The sequence below is a fragment of the Lytechinus variegatus genome, chromosome 16 (assembly GCF_018143015.1).
Source record: "Lytechinus variegatus isolate NC3 chromosome 16, Lvar_3.0, whole genome shotgun sequence".
In the NCBI taxonomy this organism is placed as follows: Eukaryota; Metazoa; Echinodermata; class Echinoidea; order Temnopleuroida; family Toxopneustidae; genus Lytechinus; species Lytechinus variegatus.
The window spans coordinates 17,796,387-17,820,075 of record NC_054755.1 but is presented as its reverse complement, the minus strand read 5'-3'; the positions used below and the strand labels follow the sequence as shown (position 1 = coordinate 17,820,075).

At 35.8% G+C, this 23,689-nt stretch overlaps 1 protein-coding gene across 2 annotated transcripts in view; it reads left to right on the top strand.

Annotated features, from left to right (window-relative positions):
- Positions 1-23,689, top strand: part of LOC121429627 (collagen alpha-5(IV) chain-like) — a 76,023-nt gene that overhangs the window by 850 nt on the left and 51,484 nt on the right. For both annotated transcript variants that reach the window (XM_041626764.1, XM_041626763.1), the window contains exons 2-7: positions 3,722-3,778; positions 15,797-15,886; positions 16,309-16,461; positions 17,073-17,150; positions 20,764-20,841; positions 22,871-22,933. In XM_041626764.1, the coding sequence (XP_041482698.1) occupies positions 3,722-3,778; positions 15,797-15,886; positions 16,309-16,461; positions 17,073-17,150; positions 20,764-20,841; positions 22,871-22,933 (519 nt within the window). The remainder of the gene's footprint in view (positions 1-3,721; positions 3,779-15,796; positions 15,887-16,308; positions 16,462-17,072; positions 17,151-20,763; positions 20,842-22,870; positions 22,934-23,689) is intronic.

The following is a 23,689-nucleotide window of genomic DNA, read 5'->3' as shown; positions in this document are numbered from 1 at the left end:
CTTTTTGTTGATATTTGAGGATTTGATTTCCTGCATATGCATTAATTATTATGATTTTTTTTATTCTTTAGTGTTTTTGTGGAAGTGTAATGATTGATATTATTCAATTCAGTAGATGAATAGTAAAAATTGAAAGTAACATTTATATTTGAGAAAGTTAAAAAAATGATTGTTTTACTCATTTTTGTCATGTTCAAGGTCAAGTTTGTTTTGACAGAAATTATGTCATTTTCCCCCATGTGTTTTTTTTAATTGTTTACATTCTGAAAATTGAAATAGATCGTCGTTATTTTCAGTGTTAGAATGGCCTCTGAATCAAAATGTCTCTGAACTGCTTAGAAGTGGAAAATAGATCTATGGGGTCTGCGAGCGGCAACTAGCGGCTCATGCATATTATGCAAATAGGCGGAGCCAGATCTGCATTGTTCCCGCCCACTTGGGCCTTTGAACTGCGATAGAGGTCATGGCGATGCCTCCAGCTGACTGGCTGGCTCACTCGCTGTTGAAATAGACTGATGGGTATAGTAACGTACTTGGGATTTTTTTTACTTCACACCACACAGGAAACTGTTGATTATGTGAAATTATTTTATGATTAGTTAATGGTTTCTCAATTTTCACAGGAGTTGATTGACTTGTTTGTCAGAAACAAACCTTGAAAAGGATATAAACAAAACCTTTCACTTTTTTTTGAATGATTGAGTTTTAGGCCCATTGCATTTTGTTGTTCTGTGTATGAGTAAAATATATCATTAGATTAATACTTGGATTGTTTAAGTACTTCATTCTTCATACCAGATTGAAAAATAAAATGTTCATTTAGATCATGATTTGAATAAAAAACAGTACAGTGAAATAGGCCCCATATTGAAAATCTGAATATATTATAATAACTTTATTTTATTTCACATATTATACCTATATCATTGTGAGTAGCCTACATATATTTTAACAATATGTACTTGTACTACATAGCACTATTACTTCACACATGTAATAAATATTTGGTCATTTGGAAAGATACATATTGTTTATTTTATCCCCAAAATGATTGTATTCCCACAGGCCTCGAGATATATATCTTTTGTAGGCCTAAAGTATAACACATGAAATAGGATGTAAACGTCTGGCTCAGGTGCAACCAACAACTTTTCACATCCTCTGAACCTGTGGACTAGTATTTAAAAAAAAAAATCTGATCCCCTAGTTAGTTGCATTCTGGGAACTGTGACCAGATGGTCCTGATTTTCCGAGGCTTTGGTAGTTGGCCCCTCTTGTCAGTTCCATCATGCAAATGGGGCATTTGATGGAACAGAGCCAAGGCATATTTTACCCAAAACAGGTTTCCTATTACTCCACATTACAAATCATTATTGGAGAGCCTGCCTTTCAAACTTGAACCCCTTGGGTCGAGGGCAGGATGATCCCATCTGTTTCTCATTTTCATCCCCCATTTCATCTCGGGTCGTTTTCAGTCATCCTCCCGAGTCCCTCCATTAGGAGAAGGGTGTATACTGTTCAGTGTCAGGGTGTTGAATTGTTAAGGGAAATTAATGTTCATGTGTGGCATGGATGTGATATTCTCCTTCAGGGACTACTAAAAAAATGAAAATGTCTCAATTATCTGGTGTCATGATGGATGAATGAGGGATGGTGCAGTCTTCTTTGTTCTAGAAAGTAAAAAAAAAGAACCCTCCATTCCATAGCTGTTTGTGGAGGGACTACTTTTGATCTGGTTTGAAGGCTTTTGAACAGTACCTGGCCTACCTGTATTTTGTTTATAAAACACCAGTAGAAAATTTGTACAAGTTTCTGCCTAAATATTGCCAAAATACAGAGGCCTTCAGAGTTTACCAATTATAATAATTTCATGTTGAAAAAATGTATTATTTGAATATCGCTGGTGCATACACGTATTGCCTTAATCACTTCGTCTCACGCACCACGAACCGTCCTCTCTGCGCACTTTGATGCGAAAGTTACTTTTGCAGAAAACGCATTTAAAGAAAAGTTTTTTTTTTAAACCAGCAATAAGTGCACCTACAAGGAGAGCAAATTATTTACCAGTGTCTTTGTTAAAAAGTTCAGGTTCCAAAGTTTCATCCCGTATCTTTATATTTTCTTGAAGTTAATTATTTATGCCACAGTTGGCAACGCAACAGAGAGGACGGTTCATGAAATAGATACAGTGCGCTTAACTTTCGCATCGAAGTGCGCAGAGAGGACGGTTCGTGGTGCGTGCGACGGCTTGCTTGTTTTAATTGCAGTTACAACTTCAAACAAAATTGACTTAACTGAAAAATAATTGAATATATATGATTTGAAAAAAAAGAAAATATAAATTTGTATACTATTTTTATTTCTTATATTGATTGTTATGGTGGAAAATTGCATTTATATTAATGTAGATCAATGTCTTCCACACATGCGGTGGTAATATGTTGTTATAATTTACAAAATTTGATCATTCCCTTTAAGATATAGGAGGGCAATATTAAAACTAATGCCTGGCAAAGTGGTTTTATGGGTCAGGGCAAGGGGCCTATCTGGTAGAGGCCTATATGTATAGCATGCATTCCTTTGGGGGTATATAGTTTATACTGGAAGCTTGGGAATGTCCTCTATCAGTCATCCAGCAGATGGTGTCTTCTATTTCAATGATATGAAAATATACCCAGGCCTGTTATCAGCTTTCTGTTGACAATTTAGTAATGTCTGAACTACAGACTACACTGTAAAAATATACCATTTGGCGCAAATCTTCATAGCTGAACAATATTCCTGTATAAGCTTAGCTACAACACAACAGCATCAATAAACAGGCTGGTTATGGGCTTACTGTTGACAAGGTAGTAGTGTCTGAACTGCAGACTACATAAAATATACATTGTAGGGCATATCAGGGTTGTCATCAGATATCTCTTGATAATTTGGTAATGTCTGGACTGTAGACTACACAACCTCATATAATTTTTTCATGGCTTTATCATAGATATATTTATAGGCCCTATTAAAATGTACCTTGCTTGTTATCTCAGTTGATTATTCAATAGGGACTGAACTACAGACTACTTCCTGTACACATTTTTCAATGTAAGCATAATTATAGGGCGTGGCCTGCTAGAGGCCTATTCCATGTTACATGGAGACACTATATTCTTAAAGGGGGTACTCCAGGCTGAAAAATAATATGGTCTGAACAGAGAAAGAAAATTTGACATTAACTGAGAATTTTATCAAAATTGGACAGAGAATAATCCCAGCCATGGCGTAATTTCCTTCAGCAAGAAACTGATCCATAATGTGCTGCACTCTACCCAGGTGAGGTAAATGGGTACCGGTAGGAAGTAATTCCTTAAAAAGCTGTGTGCGCTATGAACGCCTAGCTTAGCCGGGTAATATAGGAGCGCCTTGAGCACCTAATAAGGTGGATATGTGCGCAATATAAATACCCTATATTATTATTGGACAGAATAACAAATTATGACATTTTAAAGATTTGCATTATTTGATGAAAGAGTTCATGTCTGCATGTATTCATTGATTGGAAATTAGGCCTGTATGGCCTCCTTCATTTTCACTTGTTCATTTGTGTACATGCATATAGGGGCTATTCAAGTTAAGTTCAGGTGGCAATGGACTTAACTAGAAGTAATATATATAGACCAATGTGATGTTTGTACTAAAATACTGTTGATTTCTTTTCAATCTAATATTACAGGCCTGCGTAGGATGTCTATCAGCAACTTGTATATGCAATGGCACAAAAGGAGAAAGGGTAAGTTCTTTTCTGATCATAATATTTTTGTATAATTTTCCCAGAGAGAGGAGAAAAGGAAGATGTCCATTATGAATAATGATATCAATGATATATTTTAACAGCTATGTATCAAAATGATAGGTGTTACAGGGAAATTAAAATGAAAGGAAATTTAAAATGCTAAGATTGCTGATCTTGTAAATATCAAGAAATTATTTTTTTTTATAATGTTTCAGAATGATATAATAAAATGTTTTTTTAACAATCCTATTCTAAAGTTTTATTATTTGTTGCATTCATTGAAATGTGTGACAATAATATGGAAATATTAAAAAATCCATATTCCAATATAGATTTGTTGAAAATATATTTATTCCTTGTATGCCTATAACAACCTTTGCTGAACATAAAAATGTCTTAGGAATATAATATTTTGTTAATATTATGGAATACCATTGTGAGGCATTTTAGAAAGAATTATGGGCCTACATCTTGTACTTTCTGTATTTCAGCACAGGTCAGGAAACAAACAAAAACTTCAAAATTACATTTTTTATACTGTAATTCATGCAATTAATGCAATTTTTTTTAATATAAAAATACACGGCATGCAAAATGACACACAGCGAGGCAGATTGGTAATAAAGAGAGATGCTTCTCCACTTGATTTTGTATTACCAGGAAGCTAATATTGTCTTTGGAGACTACAAACAAAATTGAATTTATTTGTCAAATTCCATGCAACATATATTGTTCATGAACCCCTGAATCCTTAAACATTGAGGAAGGTCTAGCTAAGCGAAACACACAGAGTAGCTAAAATGTATTGCGGAACTTATGAGGGAGGCATGGGGAGATGGCCACTGTGTTCCAACAAGGAGGGAATTACAGGACCGGTCAGGGGCGCAGAGATTGGGTGTCGGATCGCAAGGTGGCGACCAAATTCACTTAACACTTCCAGTCTGGCTCTTCTGGTGTGTATAAGAATGTGTTTACAGTTAAGCCATTGTCTCCTGGAACGAGGTGGACTATGAGCAATGCATATGGGAGTAACAGAGTGGCGTCAGTCAAAGGGTTAATCGTGACTGGTATATGGGTTGTGGTTGGGATGGGTGGCTATCCCAGGATGGTTCCAATTAAGATGTCTGAAGTTCATGAAAGTTGGGTTGGGGTTGGTGGGGGGGGGGGGGGGAAGTGTTTCACATCTTTCCTTTTATGTTGTAATATTAAACCAAAATCATGTTCTGTTCCAAGGTGAGGTACATTGTATCAAGGTCACAAGTTAGCTATTGTGTAGCAACCAGCATTTACAGGCAACTGGAAAAATTGTCATGGGAAATATTAAAAAGAGATTGGTTGTGAGATACCTTTTGATGAACTCTCATGAGAATGGAGTGGGGAAGGAAGGGGGTTGATGTATGACCATTGAGATTGAAAGGGTTTGAATTTGATTGAGCAAGATGATATAGCTAGGTCATTGAAGGATTTTTGTCATAACTATGTAGGCAGGCCTACATGTGATTTTCTAGGCTTACCGCAACTGGTTCAAATATAGTTTATCCCTGGTTTTTATATCCATGGAGTTGCATGTGAGTAGAGAAACACCTGTTTGCGTGCTGCAGAATGTGATCCTCCAAACCCTTCGGAGGCCACACCCATCCTAAGGCTAAGTTCAGAGCTATAACAAGGCTACAGTCTTGACCCAACATTTGCCTACTAGCACAACGGGATGCCACATACCAAATGGTTTAAAGCTCAACCAATCATCAAAAAAGTAGGATTCGAAAATAATGTTGCGCATTGTTGTTTATTATTTTTATTACAGAATGATGCTAATTCTGATGTTTTCTTCGATTCATTTAAATAATCAGAGATAGAAAATTAAATTATACTTATAATGGATTGGCAATGAAAAAACATTAGAAAAAAATAAAGGGGCTCTGGGCCAATTTCCTCCAAGTACCTCCAGAGACCCTAAAAACTGACATACTATCCATCGCAACTGTAACACAAGCATTGGCTGTTGGGCTCAAAAGGTAGCCTTAGAATTTTTTTTGAATGATTTTTCAAACCTTAATTTTGATGTTGATTTTTTCCCCCAATAATCCCTCATTGGAGATTATGGGATATAATTGTAAAGAATCCAAAGAAAAACAACTACAAATTCTGAATGAAGGGCGTGGTTGGAATCTTATTTTTTGGTGAGGTGGGGTTGGGCATGAAATATCAGAATTCTCAGGCAAAGTAGATTTGCTGCTTGACCAACATAAGAAAGCTACATGTAGGTACCTCTTATGCCCCTAGATTGTACTATCTACATATACTTTCCCTTTAAGGACACTCTACGTGAACCTCAACGAAAATATTCCCAATCTTAGAAAAACATGCCTGATATCTCACTGGAATGCACCAACCCTTATCATGACAGGATGGGCTCTACTACAGTGTAGTAGGTGCTTTTTACTTTTTGAGAGTGAAGTTGCCTCAATTGGTAAAGCTTCTTCCTGTCAAACCAAAGATCGTGGGTTCGAGTCCACCCCGGGTGGATGATTGAAGCTACGCTGTATTGCGTTATGTGTAAAACGTCTCTCCCTTGTTCCATAGATGTAGGCTATGTAACAGTGGAAAACCTCCATCCCTAGGATAGGATGTTAAATGGAGGCCCCGTGTAGAGGAGAATCTCTACCTTTGCACGTTGAGAACCCGCTGCCGTCTAAGAGTAGGGGAAACCCTGGTGTAGTGGTCCACCTGCACTCCCCCAATCAGTTATAAAGTATTGGGAGGAGGGACCTGTGGGTCATAGCGATTCAGTTCGCTTTTTGCCTTCTACTGTAGGCACCAGTGATGCCAAACAAATAACAATAATAAGAATAATACTTGCTCGTTAGATACAAATAATGCCTGTAAATTACCAAAACACGTTCACACCTCAAAAGTCTTGATAATTTATTTTGTGCATTCACAATTACATGTATTTTATCCAGATAAAGTTCATGTAGATCCAATTTAGCAAAAAAGACTTTTGAATTCCTACACAGTTGTGAGCATCTTGCCATGCCAGCAATTACTTTACACATTTTAAATGGATATCACAAAGCTATGGACAGAAACTCGATCCTGAAATTTTCAGCCCATTCCATTCTTGGGAAGGGGGTTCATAAACTCTATTTTATTTTGACTAGGCACCCAATCAAATTGAATTTATCTAAAAATTGTTGGCTATTTATCCAATGAACAGATTCATATTTTGTAATATTCACATCATCACTGTCATATGGCACATGTATTAAATTGGTTTAGTGGCATCCACTTTTGAGGGATTTTAAATCAAAGATACTGTATGTTACAATGTCAAGTACTCTGCAGTAATGCAGTCTAAATTATGTTGGGCTTAATAGCAGCACAGCTGTATTATGTAACCAGGGGCCCGTTTCTTAAAGCTGTTAGTAAGTTAAGAACAACTTAAAGAACGACTGGTGATCCTTTCTTGTGGTAAATGATATTCACCATTAAATGTTCATTGACCAGTGATTATTTAGAGCGTAAGAAAGGTTTACCAGTTTTTAACTTACGAACAGCTTTTTGAAACATCCACCGGGAGCTCTAAACTGTCAAACTTCTCTCTTGCACATGTATGCTCTACTCTTCAGTGAATCTTTGTTGCATAATGTTACTTAAAAATAACCTGTTCATATCTACTCAAGATTAGATGATTTTAATTACTATTTGATGTGGGGAAACTGAGGGATGCATTAGATTTGCGCTCTTACTCTATATGCCTTTGAGCTATAAACAAAAGTAGGCCTTCGTAACTTTGCCATTGGGCTACAAACTACTTATCTACTTATAGTTGTATCCAGTTTGATAGAATTTCTTTTCCCCACGAGCTATCAAAATGTGTTTCGGAGTGAGGTCTACAAACATGTTTCCAAAGGTTGCATTTACCATACTCTTCTTACTGAGTCAGGAATTTAATCTGGATAAAATCGCCTCCCTGGTCAAGTAATGTAAAAGGGGCAGGATATTAAGGCCTAAGCAATGATAAAAGATGGACATCCATTTGTGTTAAAGGTTAATAATGTCATCAAGATATCTATTTCCTTTTTGTCAGAAGATGTGGGGCCTTTATGTGTGACTGTTCTCTCGATTAAACTTAACGTGTCAAACCTGTAAGGCCAGCTAGCAGTCCAGCACTAGTTTAGGTGCACAGCCAATCCTACCTCTTTTATTTTAGAACTACAAATCACAATGTGCTGGGTTTCCTACATTTTAGGGTTTATCCGTTTTTAGTTTATGGCCTAGTTTGTGAACACAGAGGCAGTTAGTAAAGGTTTCTAAAAGAAAAGTATATTTATTTGATTGTTGTAGAATATTCTGACATGTAAAATTGGCGATAACTTCTCGGTGGGAAATTGCCCTCCATCCTGACCCAAAATTTTATATGGGGGGGGGGGGGGGGGTGTTACTACCTTTGGACAGAGAACAGCATCTGTGAAAAAAAACCTGTAAAAAGTTATTTTTCCGCGGGTAGACTCTGAACGTGCGAAACTGAAAAGTCTGGTTACATAGAATGTAAAAAATTAAAAAAATGAGAATGAAGCCCCCGAAAAGGGAATAGGGCATAATTTGGAATTCTGGAGCCGCTGCAGAAAGAAAATTAGAGTGTGCAAATACAGCGGCCGGTCTTTAGATCCTCTTTTAGGGTGCTTTTTCTAGGAGGATTCTCGACTGATACTGTCCACTCTTCAATGGCAGTGATTCCCCCCTTATCCGATTATAATTATCCTTATTCTTCCTCCAAATAATCTGCCCCTAAGTTTATTATAACAAAGGATTACCAGGATTTGGAATTACTTTATAAAGTTGACCACTGGAAAAGAAGATTTATCAATTTTGTGCCCTCTTTTGTAGGTAAAAGAACAACCATGATGCACTTGACAAATTGAGAGGTTCAGAAAGTAACTTTGCATTTAGAAGTTTAGCTTGCATTCAAAGTCTAACTAGTCTAAAAATGGTGGAAATTTCCAAAATTTTATTGAACATTTGTTACCAGCACAGTACAGGGTGGTTAGAAGGCCGTCCCATTATGTCAGTAACATTTCCCCTATGGCTTTTTTCATTTTTATTCAAACTACCTATATGTAGCTGGTACAAAAAAATGTTGAAACGGCTATTTTGACTCGCTGTACGGCCTCCAAAGATAATCAATAATTTTCTTATGTGTTTTGCTATTTTTATATCCATGCTTTAAAAACGATTTTGTTTTTCCTGGATGAATATTAATGACTATAACCATTTATGGAACATATCCACACTCCATGCAGAAATACATATTCTTCTTATATGATTCAGTATTCAGAAAAATTAGTCCCAACTTTTTTCTTGTCATTTGATTTTTATGAAAAAGGGCAAGCATGATTCTGGGTTTTTCAGACTCATATTCCAATCGCCAAGGGAGTTGTAAACATGATTTACATTCTCCATAATATGACAGAAAAGTTCTCATGACAGAAAGAAACTTTTAAAAATAGTTCAGGGTTTTTATGACCTCTCATAATTGGATCTGTTCTTGAATTACATTCTCGTTGGATACATTGTAAACCTACATCAAAAGGAGGTTGCTAAAGATGTCACAACTATTTTTAAAAGCTTGTGTATGCATAATCATAATAGCTATTGCTCTACTGGTTCATTAAGGGTGTGTTTATGCTTCCATTGCGAGGACAGAATCAGCGATTTCAAACGTCGATTCAAAACTCCGATCGTAAACGTGGTTCTGGGAGTGCTGTTTATGCTTAACTTTTCAGAGCAAATCATGATCTCCAGCTGGCTTCGCATCGTAAAGCGAGGTCAAATTGGGCGCGCCTTTTTTCGAAAGTTTTTTTTTCCGATTGTTGTTATTACGTGGAGATAACATGGAGCAATACGACTGTATTTGCCCGCGGATTTTCATCTCACCGGAAGCATTTACCACATGACGTCATTTAAACACGTTTACGATCGTGGTTCTGTTTATACTTCCCTAGAAAGCCTGATTCTGGTCAAACGACGTTTACAAACGCACCTTTTTGTGAGTTTACGATTGGCGTTTTGAAACAGCGTTTAAATGAAAGTAAGCATGGACGTAACCGTGTTTTGGACTAATCACGTTTGGAAACGCTGATTCTGGCCTGAAAAGTGGAAGCATAAACACGGCCTAAATTAGCTTGCAATTTGACCCATGATTTGTTTTCCCTGCTATATGTTGAGATTCCCAAGCTCTGAATGAAAAAAACAAATAGATGCAGAAAATTGAGCAGTATTGATAGCTGCTACATTGTAAATAGACTTAATTAAAGACAAGTCCACCACAACAAAAAGTTGATTTGAATAAAAAGAGAACAAAAAAACAAGCATAACACTGAAAATTTATCAAAATCTGATGTAAGATAAGAAAGTTATAACATTTTAAAGTTTCGCTTAATTTTACAAAACAGGTGATTGTGCACATTCTGGTCGGTATGCAAATGAGGGAACTGATGACGTCATCCACTCACTATTTATTTTGTATTTTATTACATGAAATATTCTAATTTTCTCCTCATTGTCAAGTGAAAAAACAATTAATTCCTCCCAGACCATTTGGAATTAGCATTGTTTAATACTATATGGTTCAGTCAAGTTGGTCCTTGTCAAATCTTTAAAAAATAACTATTCAAACAATAAAAAACAAAAGAAATAGTGAGTGATAGACATCATTGACTGTCTCATTTGCATAACTGTTTTGTGCAAAATAAGCGAAACTTTAAAATGTCATAACTTTCTTATTTTAAATCCGATTTTGATGAAATTTTCAGCATTATGCTAGTTTGATTTTCCTCTATTCAAATCAACATTTTTCTGGGGTGGATTTGACCTTTAATGAAAAATAAGGAAGACCATTTGAAGTGGTGATCAAAATATGAAGTTGGAGCTTGTGACTTATTATTTGATCATTCAACCTTCTGCCCCTCTCTTTTCCTCAATTGGGTTTTATTTCCCTTCAAGCTTAAAGGTCAAGTCCACCTCAGAAAAATGTTGATTTGAATCAATAGAGAAAAATCAGACAAGCACAATGCTGAAAATTTCATCAAAATCGGATGTAAAATAAGAAAATTATGACATTTCAAAGTTTGCTTATTTTCAACAAAATAGTTATATGAACGAGCCAGTTACATCCAAATGAGAGAGTCGATGATGTCACTCACTCACTATTTCTTTTGTTTTTTATTGTTTGAATTATACAATATTTCAATTTTTACGAATTTGACGATTAGGACCTCCTTGCCTGAAGCACAAAATGTTAAAATAATCGAATTCCACGTGTTCAGGGAGGAATGAAACTTCATTTCACATGACAATGACGAGAAAATAAAAATATTTCATATTTCATATAATGAAATACAAAAGAAATAGTGAGTGAGTGATGTCATCAACTCTCTCATTTGGATGTAACTGGCTCATTCATATAACTATTTTGTTGAAAATAAGCGAAACTTTGAAATGTCATAACTTTCTTATTTTACATCCGATTTTGATGAAATTTTCAGTGTTATGCTTGTTGAATTTTTCTGTTTTTATTCAAATCAAGTTTTTGTTGGGGTGGACTTGTCCTTTAAGTAGAAAAAAATTCATAGACTTGAAATGAAACAGTGATTATTCAAGCAAGATAATAAGCACTTGTTCATTGTAAATGGTTATTCATACTCATTATGTAACTCAAGCAATTACTCATTGCAAAATAAGTGATATATAGTAGTGTACTTTTGATATGACAAGTCTGGACTGTCTGCTTAACCCTCTCAGGTTAAAGTACTAATGCATTAGACAAAGAAAAATAAAGAGCTAGCTACCTTTATTTACACAAACTCCATAAAAATGTCTACTGGTTAACTCTGTATAGACAAAAATTTCGCTTTCATCAACAAACCCTTCCTGAAAAACAAGTTTGTTTTTCAGCGTGCTGTGTAGGTTTTCTTTGGTAGGTCAGCATTATGTTTTCATCACTTAATCCAAACAAAACTTGTGAAGAACCTTCATTTAATATTGAGGCAACAAGAAATAGACAAAGTTATGTTAACTAAAATAAAGTGGACATTTAATGTAAATGGCCACCATGATGTATCCAAAGTCTCCAATTATTATTGAGACAAATATATGAGCTAGATTTTTCATTGGATTTTGTTTGTATTTTTTAAAGAATTTATTTATCTGTTTTATTCATTGTTTATTTATTTACTTTTTAAATTGATTTATTAATTTGTTAATTCTTGTTATTATTTTTAAGTAATTAATATCATTATTATCATTATCATTTTTTGGGGGGAATGGGATGTTTCCAGAGGGAGAGGGAAAAGATATTTACTTTTGACCTCATAAATCTTTTTGAAAGATATGAGGTCAACAGATCAGGTCCCTTACATGTACAGGGCCTTGGGGTGACATTGTGGCTCACAACGTTGGCTTGGAAGATCAAAGCAAATGTTTATAGGTGATGAATGGTTTTGATATTTTTACATGATTGCTGTGAAAGCATGAATGCTGTAAGCAAGCAACTAGAGGACCAACAGCATAAAGTCCTCTCCAAGGGACTGGGTAATTGGGATAAATGCCTTACCAAAGGGCACTAGCAAGTAGCACGCCAAGTGGGAAACGAACCTGCGTCACTGGAATCCGAATCCCTGACTCTTACCGACATTTATTAGCAAACTGGATATGCAATGATTTCATACCCATTCCTAAAAGGACAATAAAAAATAAGTCATCATGAACCATTAAAAAATGAAATTTATGCTTTTTGAAATTATATAACATATGGGACAGCTGCTCGTTTATGACAAACGAAAATCTTAATATTCTAATAATTTGTAATCTTTAATTGATTTTCTCCAAACCTTCAAATTTGTTAAAATTATTTTTTTTGCTATTTTTACAACACAGTTTTCATCAGGGTGAAATTCCCCTTTAAACTCATATTCTGGCGCTGCATTGTGCACTGCAAAATTAGATTAAGACTTGCCCATGGCCCAAACCTCATGTTTCATCTCATATTTAGCTTGTCATATGTCCTGCCATAGTTGGTAAGCTGTTGGACATATCTCTGGTCATATGTCAGATATGGATGTAGGACCTTGACCAGATAGAAGGAACTCGCTAATATATCCACAGAAACAGGAACTAGGGTCAGTCTCCATCAGACCCAGTTTATCAAGCCTGATCAGCCCTCATTTTAAAAGTTATGGTAATAGTCTATATTTTTACCAATAGGCATGATTTTTTTGCAGGGCGATAGTAAAAATTATTGCCCTTCCAAAGAAATAATTGGTAGGCCTAATATATTAAACAAACATTGACTGCTGTTCTATTCGGCTAATTGTAAAAAAAAATATAAATACCCCACAATGATCATAATAGTTGCAAGATCATTGAGGGGCAATGATTTTTACTAGTGCCCTCATAAGCAGTCAATATATGTATACTATTTTGAAAACAGGGCCAATGGTGACGGGTCGTGCAGGGCCCCCGGCCTAGCTGTGGGGATGGACAGCGTGGGAAAAACAGAAATGGATAATGACCCATGGCAATGGTTGCCAGTATGAAAATAAATGATCGGGCATCATATGTCATATCCCATCGTCACCTCTGCCATACCCTTGGCCGGGATCAGAGTTCCATTCACCGTGCCCAGCCCAATGTCGAATACCATCTTGGGACGCTTGTAGCTCTAAGATGTAATTAATGCATTCTCATGTCATAAGATATTTAGATCACATTCTAGAGATAGGAGTGGAGTCATCGGGTGTATGCGGAGTGGCTGTCTTGCAAGAAAGTTTGCATATTTTAATCTTCGTCTAGGGTACATTTCATGAACCTAAAGTCTAACAAAAAAATCTGGACCTATGATACGGTAGGCCTATATTTAAGCTATTTCAATTGCATAACATATGTTTAGGGAAATGCATAATGATTTGTAAGAAACTTGTTTGAACAATCTATTCCCCTCACTATTCCACTGATATAGAATAGATCTTGACAAAAATGAAATGAAGTCATTGTGAACGTAAAAAGCCCTATATCATCGGATTCCCTTTTGAAATATTCTTGTAGGAAAGGGTTGTAAATAGGGCCTATAATACTTTTTTTAAATCATCAAAGCCACCCCCAAGAAGGGTACTTGATGGGTTTTAGAACTGAAACTTCTCATTTTTTATATCAGTCTAGACACAAAGTGAAGTCTAGACATGCTCATTGAGTTTTCTCTGCGATCATCGGCCACCTCCAACAAGTTTCAATCCATCGCTACTTCTGCTACTACGGAAACCAAAAGATGTTTCGGCAAATTTACCGCATAAATGGGACGACTTTTGGGCAACACCCCGGTTTGCAACTTAACACTGATGTCCATCTGTTGATCCCATTTTATTTCCCAGCATAATAAAGAAAGTGGGTTCAACATAAAAATGACTGACTGGGGAAATACTGTAAATTTAGCCCTAAATAGTATAGCATCTGCTCTCTCTCTCTCTGTATCTGCAATGCCATTTGTTGTTGAGTACAGTTAACATGTCGGTCAATTAATTCAATTGGGATCTGTAGCAAGAAATGGTTCAGTTTGATTTTGAGAAAATTACTAGATTGGTCTCAAGTGGCTAAAGGTTAAGAATAGGCCTATTATTCTCCACTACAGCAAATGGACAAACTTAAAATGTTGATTTGAAATCATAGTCATCGAATGCAGTGTCTATATGAATAGCCTTTACCTCTAACACCCATTTTCTTAAATGATTTTTTCTATAAATTCAAATGAATCAAATCAATTTGAATGACAGAACAGCTCCAACAAGGTTTCATGAATTTGATAAAGCCTCCATGTGTAGGCCGAAACAGAAGGACAACGGATATTGTTCACCTAAGTTCAATTTCGGTCATGATTGTACAGTTCATGCGGTTCGTTTTGGCCCGCATTCCAGGCATACCAAACGTTACCTGTCTTTCACAGTTTACATGAAAACAGAAAAAATACTTTTTATACTCATACTGATATCTCACATATAATTGATACAAACATTTGTAACCAACATGGATGTAACCCTTGAAGTTTGGTTTCCGACTGAAATGAAACAAAGGATGTTGATGTTACCGATAAGGTATTACATGATGGCATCTCTCCTCTGGGCATGCCAATTATATTATACTCTGAATGAGAGCTCTGTGTAGTATTTTTGTACCTTTTATTTACCAAAGAAGTTTTGTCAGGCTAAAATCTGGTCAAGAAAATAAACAATGTCTGGATTTTGGAAGGTCAAAGGTCAAGAGATGTCTATATAGCCAAGCCTGGAAGTAATAAAGACATGGGGGAGATATCCAGAGGTGATGTGATCAATCTGGTTCGCTTTCAACTCCAGTTAACTATGGAATGGAAATATGTCGGATCGACCAGACCTCCCAAATTCTTGGCCTGAAAATGAGTTGCCAAAAAGGGAAGTTATGATAGCTCATTTAATGTAAATATACCTGAAGATCATATTTGTCTGGAAATCTTTATTAAGTATATGTTGTCAACAGAATCATGTTTCACAAAAGATGGCTCCCAATTGACTTGTACCATATTGGTAACGATTAGGAATTGTAACAGATTGTGATGTAGTCTTTTCTCCACATCAGACCCTTAACAGCCTACCTTGACAAAAGCTCTTTTCAAACCTTACTACCTGAAATTTCATGTTTACATCTGAAAGTTCTTATTATTTGCCGAACTTTTTTGTTATTAGTATTTCTTGATATTTTTCTTGTTATTATTAATCATGAATATAATTGTTATCTTTATTATGATTATTTTTATTGTTATTATTATTATTATCATTATTATTATTGTTAATGTTATTATTTTGTATTATTATTTTTATCATTGTTCTTGATATTGTTATCATAATTATCATCATCATCATATTACCTTAATTAATTAAAAAAAAGATAATTTTTTAACTTCTCAAGCAATTCTCTGTTTTATTCTTTCAGGGTGACAGGGGATTTATAGGTTTTCCTGGACCACCAGGCCCCCCTGGATTCCCAGGAGTAGAAGGCCCACCAGGATATAAAGGACAAAAGGTAAGTAACATCTATAGGGAATAATTGTCCTGGTATTGTGTCACAAATTACTCTTAGTCTAAGTTTCATAATAATCATAATAATATGTCCATTTATATAGTGCATTAATAATATAATTGACCCGGCTGTAGCTAAGCCGCCATATTAATACATGTAGGCGCCAAAGCGTTTAAGGAATAAATCCAACCAGGTACCGATTCACCTCACCTGGGTCGAGTGCAGCACAATGTGGATTAATTTCTTGCTGAAAAAATTTACGCCATGGCTGAGATTCGAACCCACGAACCTCTGTTTCAAAGTTCGGAAGCTAATCCATTGGGCCACAACGCTCTTCCCTATAAACTCTAGAGTACCTTTCTGATTTATACTTTTCCCTCTTCGAGATTCCTTAATACGGACCTCTTCTTCTTTAACTTCCGCAGGGAAATCTAGGAATTGCAGGATCTACAGGACCTAAAGGATTCAGAGGGAGCTTGGGTAATCCCGGTATTCCAGGGATCCCAGGAATTCCAGGAGAGCCAGGACAAGAAGGACCGCCTGGAGAACCTGGTATTCCTGGTTGCAATGGAACAAAGGTTTGTCAAAATACCCTTGTAAGAAAGTACCATACAGTACAATGATATTGCTATGGCATATTGCTGTGTAATTACTAGGGTACATTATGGTGCTTCTGTTTTTTTTTCAAATCGTACTTTCTGATTCTGTATGGTACTTCTGTGGTAGTACTATAGTACTAATGAATTTACCATGGTAATACTATGGTAAATTCTTACTTTTTACAAGGGATATCCAAGTCCTTTGGAAGTGTGGAGAGATGTTAATGGTACGTGATAAGTAATTTGCAATTACCAAATATTAATAGCTATGATTACTGTTAAATATTCATGATATTTCTCAAATCCATCTGCCCATTTAATGAATGACTGAATACTGCATTGTTATTGATATTCTCAATTAGCTGATTTTTATGGCAAATTATAATCCTAAAGTGTATTTAAGATTCATTCCCTGTCTTCCTTTATGTATTGTTTTCATTTGAATTTCTGAAACATAGACACAGGAAATGAGCTCAGAATTCAAAATTTTGGTATACTTAAACTGTTGGCCTTGCTACTTATAGACATCAGATTGTCTGCGTGTGGTCCAGGGGAGTAGTCTCAATTTTTTTCCTTTTTCATTTTTCCAGGGAGAAAGGGGTCCATCTGGACCAACAGGATTTGGACAACAAGGACCACCAGGACCAAGGGGAGATCCAGGACCACAGGTAGGCTTGTCCTATATTTAGGGCTACAATTTGGTCTTATTTGCGGTAGAACTGCCTTCAACCCAAGGTTGTGTTCTTCAAACTGGCATAGAGGATTTTCTATTCAATGGATGTAATCTTGTGTCTTATCTTGTCGAATGGTGTGTTTCTTCCTTTGTAATGATATTCTCTCTACTGTCTTCACCTTTTTTGTTAATCATTCTCTCTTTATCCTTGGATACCACCAGTTTCCACTTTAACTCTATATCTCTTTATTTTTCTCTCTCTTTTCCATCACCTTTTTTGTTACGATCTTTACGGTCCCCACTAGGCATGTATATATCTTGATATATGTGGCTATGTTTGTTCTCCCTATGGTGTAAATAGGAATGTGGGTGCGCTCAAAATGGAGTGCTGTACCCGCAACCTCAATACCAGACATGTTTTCAGCTAATAGAGCTATCACAGATATGAATCATCACCCACCAAAGGACCATGGCCTTATGTCACAAAACTAACAAATGCTACAGTTGAAGCGCTCAACCAATCAAACTGCAATCTTTCTGTACCTTATGAGCAGTGTCGTGCAACCTATAGTTCACAACAAGTCTTGTGACATGGGGTCCCTGAATGCTGCAGGTCATATGAAAATAGGTTTTCATCTCTTTTCCCTTGGGGTGCTGCCGAACAAAGCCTCATTTGTAGAGGAGATGGTTTGATCGCATCAACCTGTTCCTACATCCTATTGGTGAGGTCACGCAGGGAACCTTGAAAAACAGGCTTGTTTCTGTATCACTCACCCCCCTCACAAACTGATCATTGTTAATCCCCTCACTTCAGCCGAGGTGTATCTCATCACAGACAGGGTCCAAGGGAAAGCTTGTTTGGTATGAACACAGTGAAATAATTTGGTCACTGAAAGGTTAGAGCTGAAGAAAAAAAAATCTTCATTATTTCAATGTTCATCTCTGAAATTCCAAACCTTAACAATGTTAACCTGTAGTGACTGATTGGGTAAATTACTGGCGATTTCAAGACAGTTTGAAATGATTACAAATATCATCTTATGATGAAGCTATTTAACCTTAAATTAATTTTGCTCTAGTTTAAACTCTACATTAAAAAAAAATGGGGACACAATATCCTACTTGCAAATGTCGACTTGAGATCAGAAGAGTGAAGGAAAAATGTCAGCTGTTCTGAATCCATATTCATTCATTTTCTCCCAAATGTTGTCAAGGTGGGTCCTTTAATACAAGATTACGTTGATATTTGGTTGGAGTCAGGGTTGAAAGTAGTTAACCTATTTGATGAATATCAATCTGCTTCTAAATTGAATACACTTAGAATTGGAATGTATGGAACCAAAATATCAGTCTCTAGGAAGAGAGGTGGAGTGTCGAACAGAAGTACAAGTTGCCTAAGGCATAGAACAAAACTCCCATAGTTTAGCAAATCGTGTGTAGTTGTATCATTTTCTGATTGAAAGAAAAAAAATGTTAATGTAATTAGTTTATATAAAAGTGCTAGAGTTGAGGCTCATTGAATAGATGGGCCTTATAACTAGACCGATGTTCATGTGGACTAATGATTAGCATCATGTTGTGTGACCTATTTTGAAGGTTTCTATTGGTATTATTAAAAATATAAATCCAAGAGCAGGGTCTTTTTACGAAAAAAATAGCCCAGAAAACTTCAAATATTAGGCATGCACGTTTAGAAATGTGCAATATCAATTATATTGGGTGATAATAGGATACTTGTATAGGGGGCTCAGGGCCATAGGATATTCAGTGTAAACTGAAAAAAAATGTAGAAAAGTTGGGTTGGTGGGCTACAAAGTAACCCCTGGAAAAAAAGAGAGATTTTCCCCCTGGTTTATACCATTTAATCTCATTAATCATTGTTTATTTGCAATCTTCCTGTTTAGGACTATGCTGTCCAATTTGAATATATGTATGATGGCCTTTACCATATTCTGACCAAATAGATGCAGTTTCTTATATCAAGAATCAGGTTGAAACAAGCACTTTCTCTTTCACCTGTGGTGGCATTTATGATTCAATCAATTGTCCTCTTAATTCATTTTACCGTGACATGCAGGAATACAGGAAACAATTAACTTTAGATTCAGGAAGGTGCTCAAGATCACTGTATTTTTGTTTTTATACTTATTTTTGTTCTGGATGAGTGCCATTATCAATGTTGATGTAAGAGTCTGGTGGATTTAGAGACCTGTTCTTGTTGTTGTTATGACTGGGACAATGCTTAAAGAGATTTTCAAAATTTGTATATAGGAACCATAAAAAAACAGATATAGCAGGATAGATCTTTAAAGGACAATTAAAAAAAATTGTAAAGAAATTATAACTTCGTTTAAGATTATTGAACAAAAATAAATCTGGGACCCTCTGCATTAAAATTACTATTATAGTAACTTTGCCATCTGATGGTAACATCCCTGAAATCCTTGATTCTGATTGGCTGTTAAGCATCATTGCCTTGGTAGTTACCATTGTATGGCAAAGTTATTATAATATTAATTTTTATGCAATGTGGCCCTGATGGTGTGGTTACAGATACAATATTGTAATGTTCTTGTTTGTTCTTATCTAATTTGACAATCTACCAACTCGGTATGCTAATCAATAAGCCCATTCTTAATTATGATCAGAAGATTCTGCGCATGATCAGAGGAAGGTCATTGGTACTAAAGTGACATGGTGGTTTAAAATCTAATGAGATAAGCTCCAACTTTTGATGTTTTGATTATTCATATATTCTTTTGAATTGTGTTTTTCATTTACATCCACAAAATCCAACAATGCGTCCTCGAACGACTGGTAGGGCCATTTTTACAGTTTGCCAAAATACACTGTGCAACATGCTATAATATGCGTTCAAAGTAGGAATGCAACAAATACCTTCATAAAGTGTTCATTTGTGTGCTATTCTAGTCACCTGGTCTATTCAATTTCTTCATCCTGCTTTGTAAAGCATGCTTACCTAATACCTTGCGTTAAAACCTGCCTATCATAATGAAAGAAATGAAAGGTCATTTTACCAAATTGTCCATGAAGAAGCAGATCTTCACTAATATCTCTCAAAATTTAAAATTACCAAAAATTCTCTACATTGTAGAGGAATCAAGCTGTGGAATTATTTAAATAATGATATTAATAAAGTAAAACTCTAAATAAATTAAAAAAAACTTCTGAAAGTTGAATTTTTCTCCCAGTATGAAAACTCCTGCCAATAGCACACTGTAGGTCACTATGATTTATGATTATTACTTCTTATTTGTTTGTTTATTTCCCCTACATTTATAGACCATTGTTTCTTTTTTCTCTCTTCAAATTGTATTCCAATTTAATTTGTTGTTCACTCTTTATGTATGTCTTATATTTATTTGTATTTACTTGTATCATGGTCGTATCCCATCCACAATTTTTTTTATTGAAAACTTCCAAGGGCTCCAAATCCCATGTTATGTAATTTGTATATACCTGTATTTTTATGATTGATTGATTGAAATAAATTTTGAATTGAATTGAAGTAACTATGAACTGGTCTACTGTTGGTGAAATGCTCATGAATTAATTTCATTTTGATTTGGAATCTTTGTTTCGTGCAGGGACCGCCCGGTGAAACAACCTTCGGAGTCAAAGGAATCAAAGGAGAACCAGGAAGACCCGGCCGAGATGGTCATGACGTGAGCATTCTCTTTGCCATAGTTCATTCATTTTATTTGATAATAATAATAATATACAAAATTTATAAAGTGCTTTTCACAAAAGTTTCAAAGGACTAAGAAAGCATGGGGGAAAAAACACAATGTATCTCATACCCCTTTCATAAACCCAATTATGTGGCTTATGTGGGGAGGACCAGAGTTATCCGCATTATTTTGATGCTGCAATTATCCGCATTATAGCGGCATCGGAACCAGATTTTGACTTTATGAACGCATTTCCAAATAATGAGGATAATTGCCATGGTGCGGTCACAAGGTCACCCTTTTCCAGCGTAACCGCATCGGAGGGGGCGTGTGCAGTTGTCATGATGATTATCCGCCTTTTTCAGGACGGGCGCTCGTAAAAATAGTGCGGATTCTTTTCGGAGTTTGTGAACGCAATTTTTATTGAACTATCCACATTACTCTTAGGCAGCTAATTGGAGGATGGGTTTATGAAAGGGGTATCCGTAAAAGAACAACAAAGAAACAAAGTGAAAACACCATTATGAAAAATTAATTTTACGTACAAATAAAGAGATAACCGGCGAATATAAAACTTTCAAATATTCCTTTACTATGATACTCTTTAAAGCAGATATGAACTAATAGCACCATCTCGAGTCCTCAACTGCTCATACCTTGCCAGTTTCCTGACCCATAATGCTAGTGTAGTCTAGTATATAGCCTCACTTGAATGATAACATGTTAATTAACTACTCAATACATTTATACCGCAATGATAATGTTACCAAGTAGCAAAACAATTACATTTCCGCTCAGAACATTTAAGTATCTCTATGCTAATACAATTATAGGTCAATTTATTCTTTGTAGTATATTATTTATTTTATTTTATTTTTTTATTTCTGTTAAAAAACAAATAACAATACATATAAAATGATACATATGAATTGATAAAATAAAAAACGGGAGGATGGCCTTACTCAGCAGCGTCAATCATGGTGCTGCTGGTCTACCGAGGGGTCCTCATATAGCATAAAAGAAAATTACACAAATATAAATTATACACAATATAAAAATAACATACCAAAACAATAAGAAATAAAACTAATCGGTCATAACATCTACCCCCCACCCTCCTCTTACGTTAACACACCCTACATTCCAATGCTTAGGAATTTGAACAACAGAGAATAATGTACAGTCGGAGCCAATTAAAGATGTGGTCATTAACTACGTTATTAAATGAACTTTAAGACAGAACATTTAACATCACTTGGCAATTCATCGTGGTATTGGTATATCACGATCACATTATGTCAAACAGCTCTCGATCTTCAAAATACGGCTAAAATCAAGCAAAGTTAGCTCACCAAACAATCGGATGAACACAATATGTGAACTTCAGAGTACATTCCAGTAGTTAGCCAGACAGATTACAAAGATTTTAGCAAAAAATAAAGTCAAATTCGGGAGGTCAGGAACAGACATAACAGTTGTAGTGTCCATACGCCCTCTTAATGGAGATATCTCCTTGGCAGTATTAGATATTAGTAGATATTTGAAAACGTATATTTTAAGACTATGGCCCGTATTCTGAAATCAGGTTTAACTTAGACCAGAGTTTAACTCTGTACTAAAATTATGGGAAGCCAAAAGTGTCAATATTTTTATTAAGTTGTGTGTTTCTTATGTTCACCGTGTTCTTTCCTGATTCATCGATGGTGAAGACAGTCATCTATTTATACTTCCTACACAATTATGAATAATTTTGAGAGCCAAATGAGCTGAAATATGATATCTCTATTGTTGGCGATTTATGTAACAATTGGCCATCCATACTTAAACCACAACTTTAAACCTGACTTTAAGTTAAACCCGACTTCAGAATACGGGCCTATGTATTTATAACACACAGTCAGTGAGATACCTCCCACAGTTCACTCCCCTTTAAGAAAAAGCTTGTTTTCTCATTCATCTTTGTATGCTATCATTGTAATTGGAGATGTTTAGTTGATTTGTATATGGATTTATTTTGATATAGGGATTTGTTGGAGACCCGGGACCAACTGGTCCTAGAGGACCCACTGGAGATCCTGGTTTATTGGTAAGTATCTCAACTTTCCATTCCTGATCTATTATTCAGTCCATTAGTTAACATGTAGACACAATGTTAACCGCTTGTGAATACCGGTAAGTTGTATAGGGTATTAAAGTAAAGCTGCATTACCTTGCATCTTGCTGGATTATATGTAAGTTTGTTTGTTGGTCTAATGATAATAATGGTGGCTACTTATATAGCGCACAGGTCCACCTTTCGGTGCTCATGGCGCTTGGAAAAGGCACTGCTATTATTATTATTACCCCGGCTAAGCTAGGCAACCGATTAAGAGGCGAACACAGCTTCTTTACGAATTCCTTCCTGCCGGTACCCATTTACATCACCTGGGTCGAGTGCAGTACATTGTGGATGAATTTCTTGCTGAAAGAAATTACGCCATGGCTGGGATTTGAACCCACGACCCGCTGTTTCATAGTTCGGAGGCTAATCCAATGGGCCACATTAACGCTCCACAGAAAGTCTAGAAAGTTGGATGATGGGGATCATAATGAAACAAATGCATCCAGTAGGTAAAAGAAGGTGATAGACAAGAAAAGAAATGGAGTGAGATCAGGCAACAGATGAGAAAGAAGGGAGAGATTTAATAGAAGATAGTTGGGATGAGAGTTTGAAATTTGATAAGATGGGGGAATTCAGAATAAGTTGGAGAAAGACGGAGATGCAGGGATACGGGGAAGAAACATCAAAATTATTGGATATTATGAAACTATGGATTTGGATTAGGCTTAAAGGGGTGGTCCA